At 30.6% G+C, this 5,292-nt stretch overlaps 1 protein-coding gene across 1 annotated transcript in view; it reads left to right on the top strand.

The window, feature by feature from the left end:
• The window catches only part of LOC100573935, a 2,515-nt gene extending 878 nt beyond the window's left edge, over positions 1-1,637 (top strand). Inside the window, exons 2-3 of the mRNA XM_003240551.4 lie at positions 360-972; positions 1,330-1,637. Of these exons, the coding sequence (XP_003240599.1) occupies positions 360-886 (527 nt within the window). The 3' untranslated portion in view covers positions 887-972; positions 1,330-1,637. The remainder of the gene's footprint in view (positions 1-359; positions 973-1,329) is intronic.
• The last annotated feature ends 3,655 nt before the right edge of the window (positions 1,638-5,292 follow it).

Here is a 5,292-nt window from a genome sequence, read left to right as displayed (position 1 = left end):
CCCCCCCTATTAGCGCCTATGTAACTCACAGTTTGCCACTCGCAACACTGATAGGTTATGTTCTTAACTGCATAAGGTTGATAATATTTTCAAGTATTATATAGTATATATTATATATATATTAAGTATTATAATATCAGAGTAAATTCATTCTGATACTAAAGCCATCAATAAAAGGTGGTTCTGCTGAACGAAAATATTTTATATGTTGCCAATAGGTCGGAAAGACTATAGAGATAGAAAACAAGCATTGCACTGACATCTTTAAGTTTCTTTTATACTTAAAATATCAATGGTGTAACATCATAATTAGATCCTACCTATGATTATAATAAAATTATACTCTTCGCTATTTCCAGCTAGGCCCAACCTGGATGGCGTGCAGTCCACTGCACAACCATCGGCTTCGTCCTGCAGTCCTTGGACGTTTTCCGCAACGCGACTGCATTCATCGTACAGACGTGACTGGATCTCATCCACTTCTCTACTATTATTACCAAAGACCAGCCACAATCGGGTTTCGTCGTTGTCCGATAGCAACAATGGTAGAGACGGGATTTGGTCGTCTGACCCGTTATTGCAGCCGACGTCCGACGGTCAACCTGTAATTCTGTCATCTGAACAGCGACCGTATCCTTCATTCGACAGTAAAAATATGCATAGGATATTGTATGATTCGGCCCAACCATCGCTGACCGATAACTACATGACCACTTCTGCGTTGTCCGACAACAAATTGAAGAGTTCGTCAATGACGTCGTGTGCCATGCGACTGTCCAACTTTCGTCTTTCAAAAGACGAAGAACCGATGATACTGTTTGACCAAAATGGCAAGATGTACACAAACTACTACCCCCCCGCCCGCCGTCGGGCACAGCAGCAATAAAAACTAATGACGCCCGGTGGGGACCGCCGGTATTGACCGAAATGGTGATGGGTCAACAAATAATAATTTCGTTTTAAAGTCATAAAGTAAGTACTAAGTTATTAAGTGTTTTTTAGCCATTTTACGCCACGTTTCGCGTCTATTCATGTAGGTACCCTAGTAAATGTTATCTAAAAGCCGGGTATCTATGTAGCGTCTCATGCGCGTAATCTAGTCCGTGAGACAGTGGTTTAAATACGGTCGCTTACTCACTTGGACATATTTTTCTACTACGAACCTATTTTCAAGTTTATTAAATTCTATCGGAGAAATAACGCCGATTAGGGCCTTAGGAATTTAGGCCTCTCCACTAAAAAACTTCCCAAAGCCCCCCAAGTATTTCCTAACTCAACCTCGTAAATATAATAAATTATGTTAGTACATGTTAAATTTGTTATTTCTAGCTCGCCCAGATTTTTAACTATATATTTACGCTATTATGGTTGTATGTGTTAAATCGTTCGAGACCGTTGACCGAGTGGAACTAAATCATCAAATTAAAGATCATTTGGATATTGACGACGAATATGTGGTATATTTTGATTTTTGACTGTATTTGTACTGTTTGATGTACTTAATAATATATTAATATGATATAATACTATAATAGTACAGTAATAGTAAGTACCTACATTATAGTGACTAGTACGTTTTACACATTTTCGCGGTGTTTATAAAAATACCTACTCTTTTGATTTAATAAATTGTATTATATAACTGTATTTATCCTTTTGTTCTTCTAACCTTTAAAAAAATCTTTAACCTTAATAATTTATAGTTTTTGTTTGACGGCACTGTTTCTATCAGTTGTATCATTAACCTAAATAAATAATATGTTACATAGATTTTATTACGGACTTTTTGTGGTTGGAGAAATTGTGAAGCTGAAAATAATATATATGTTTCCCGGACTGGTGGATAATAATTCTAAATCGAAGTTCCCCAAGAACTATTAATAATTAATATAAAAATAAAAAAAAGAGTTTTGAACAAATATAATTGAACATACGCATGATTATAACTTATAAGTGTATTAAACTTGTAAATGATGATAAAAAAAGTGATAATAAAACATATATTTTGAAATAACTACTCAACTTTTCTTCTTTATACCGTACACGTCTTTTTGAAATGTCTAGAAAGTGTAGCACATTTAAAAAAGTATTTTCCAAAGTTTTGGTACGCTGTTTTTAGTATTCCAAAAACATTCTTATTCCTTGTCTGAATTATAAATTATTAAAATAATTAAGGTGTGTGAGTGTGACACAAAATTAAGTTTGTTTGTGAAAACAATTTTTTTCCTCAAGATATAATAAAAATGTATGCTGGTGTTAAGGTATTGTATACTTATATATTATAATTAGAGTTAAGATTTGACAAAATGGATTTTGTTATTTTGTTGTAATTCAAAAACATATAGGTTGGTATCCATAAATTGATAATATTAATATTTACTAAATGTTTATTTAAAATGTTTATATAAGCATATTTACTTGAAATAGGTAATTTTTAATAATAATTGTTTATAAAAATAAAAACAATCAATTTACTAGGTACCTAATTTCTTTTTAATTTTTGTAATATACTTACCTATACGTAAAATAATAGTATAATAATGAATAATATAAACAATTTTTGTTTTAATTTTAAGTTTACCTAATTATTGTTTTATAGTATACAATATAGTGGGACGGAGTGGCGGAGTGGACTAAGGTATCGGTTGCGATGCGCACCGTCGCCGGTTCGAACTCAGCCACAGGCGGTCACGGTGTCCGGAAAGAGAGGTCATCCCCCACCCTGGTAGGGCAGATACCTACGGGTGTACACTTAAAAATTCTGCCAAAACAAACACACAAGTATTCAAAACTTACAGTACCCTCCCCACAATTCCACAGGCTAATGACTTCAGTTGTCGAAGCCTCAACTAAAAAAAAAAAAATATATACAATAAAATAATTAAATCATCCTTAAAAACTTTTTTTGCACTAAACAAAGTAAAAATTTTCACTGCACAATTACTTTTCTCACTGCACAAAATTTTTGTTCACCAGTTTTAATAGTGTGCTGTCAGTTTTTATTTTAGAGTGATTTGACATATTATCAAACTTTTAGGTAAGAACCAAGATGGATATATATCCACCATGGTAAGAACATTATCTCCGAGTGACCTATTATTTCCACTCGTTGTTACTTAAGAGAACGTCACACGTCGCGCCTGTTGGTTTTTTACGATATTTTAATTTTTAACTAAGTTATGAGTAGGCATGTAAAATATTAATATTTAAAAACTCATAATATATTCATTCAAAATTAAAATATCGTAAAAGACCGGCGGGTACGACCTCTTAAGTAACAACAAAATTGGAAATAATAGATCACTCGTAATATTTGGAACAACTTTTTGAAAAAAAAAAAATTATTTAAATGACACGCTAAAAAACAATAATCTTTAAATACAATATTTCCCTCTGCTCCTCCCCCCCTCAGACAAAAAAAAAAAATTAAAAATCAGGCGACGTGGTGACAAAAAAGTTTTTGGACAACTCTGTGAAAAAAGTTCAATATTGTCTTCAGAAATCGGTAAATAAAACAGAACTGTTCTTTTATACAATATTATACTAGCTGAACAAATGCACTTCGTTGCTCTTAAAAAAATTATGATTGTTTAACTCCTTTTGGGTGTAACTTGCTGCAGTAAGTGCAACTCAGCCACCCCGATAAAGGGCAACTCTTTCACCTTGGTAGGTGGGCAATGTTTAATAATTCGATTTCATACAAGCTTGTATCTGATCTGCCCGAATAATTGTTTGTTATGGGTTTCCTGGGTTACAACAATAAATACACCTATATATATAAACGTGTAAATTGTACACATTGTGTACAATTTACACGTTTATTTTAACTAATAGATAACTCAAATGTTAATTAACTTAGACAAATGCTATTGCGATAGGAACATTCTCCGTGGTATAATCTTTCATAAAAAAAAAAAATAATAAGACTATCCGTCAAGTAGTTTCCAAGAACATTAGCAACAAAGGTTTCAATTTTCGGTTTCATATTTACAGATATATATAAATATTAATACAAAAAAACTGTACCGTAAAACCGGGTGAATAGAAACACTTTTCAACTTCAAAAGCTTATAACTTTGGAATGGAAATAACAAAACAGCATATTAATACCTTAAAGTGTGGGTCTTTAAACACACAATACAATCATTAAAATTAAAAAAACTGAAATTTCAAAATAGATTTTATATTTATTTTAAGTATGCTGTTTCTATTCATACTCATGTATGGGTGAATAGAAACAATCATATCAATTTAATATGATTTGTTATTCACCCTGTTCAATCGTGAATAGAAACACTTTTAATAAAATAAAATATAATTTCAATACAAATTATTAATTTTTTTTTTTTTTTCCATAATTTAATACAACAAAAATGAATTTCTTAAAAAATATGTCAATAATAAACGAAGAGTTTGAATAGAAACAACATTTTTATAAAATTCCCAATTTTCTTATCAATGTTTAGCTATAATGGAGGAACAATAAAATAATAATCTCTTAATTATTTGAAAACTACACTACTTGACAATCGATAATATAAATTAAAAATATTGATAATATGAAAAACTCGATCGTGGGGACATCAAGCTTAACACTGATTTTGTTTCTATTCATCTATCAGTTTCTATTCACCCGGTTTTACGGTATGTATTATCAACATTTTAAAGAAGGATATTAGGTAAACCTACCTAAATTGGCATTAATGTTAATCGAGGTTAAACGAAACTACAAAAAAATCTATAAACAAAACATTAAAATATGCCTACAGTTTTAGTTGTAAAATAATTGGTAAAAATTATTTGTAATGGTAATAATATGTTGTGTAAGAAAGATTAGTTTTTTTTTTAATAAACTGTAGTTCATATTGATATTAATTATACACTTTATTGCAATTATATAACTGACAAGTACAAAACCCTACAACTAAGTAATAGACAACTGGTTATAATAAATTATCTTTGCGCCAACATTGTTAAGTCTTTGGGAAAATATCAGCTATAGAAAACAAGATAGTGTGCCGGCGCCGTACCCGCGACGTCGTCGGTTCAAACTAGAAAAAAAATAGTAGATAGTCTGCCAGTCATTTTAGTGTTTACTACGTTACACTTAAAAAAAACAAACAAAATATTTATTACATACCTACATAGTTTATTATATTGATATTTATTAATTATTACGTAGGTACCTACATTATATATATTAAAATATTTAATTGAAAAATTTAATAAAATGTGAGTATCTTTAAGTTTATTGTTATTTAGTAATTTAATATAATGCTGAAACGTGTTTAT

Source organism: Acyrthosiphon pisum, chromosome X, assembly GCF_005508785.2.
Source record: "Acyrthosiphon pisum isolate AL4f chromosome X, pea_aphid_22Mar2018_4r6ur, whole genome shotgun sequence".
Lineage (NCBI taxonomy): Eukaryota > Metazoa > Arthropoda > Insecta > Hemiptera > Aphididae > Acyrthosiphon > Acyrthosiphon pisum.
The sequence above is the reverse complement of the archived record's forward strand: the minus strand, read 5'-3'. Positions and strand labels throughout refer to the sequence as shown.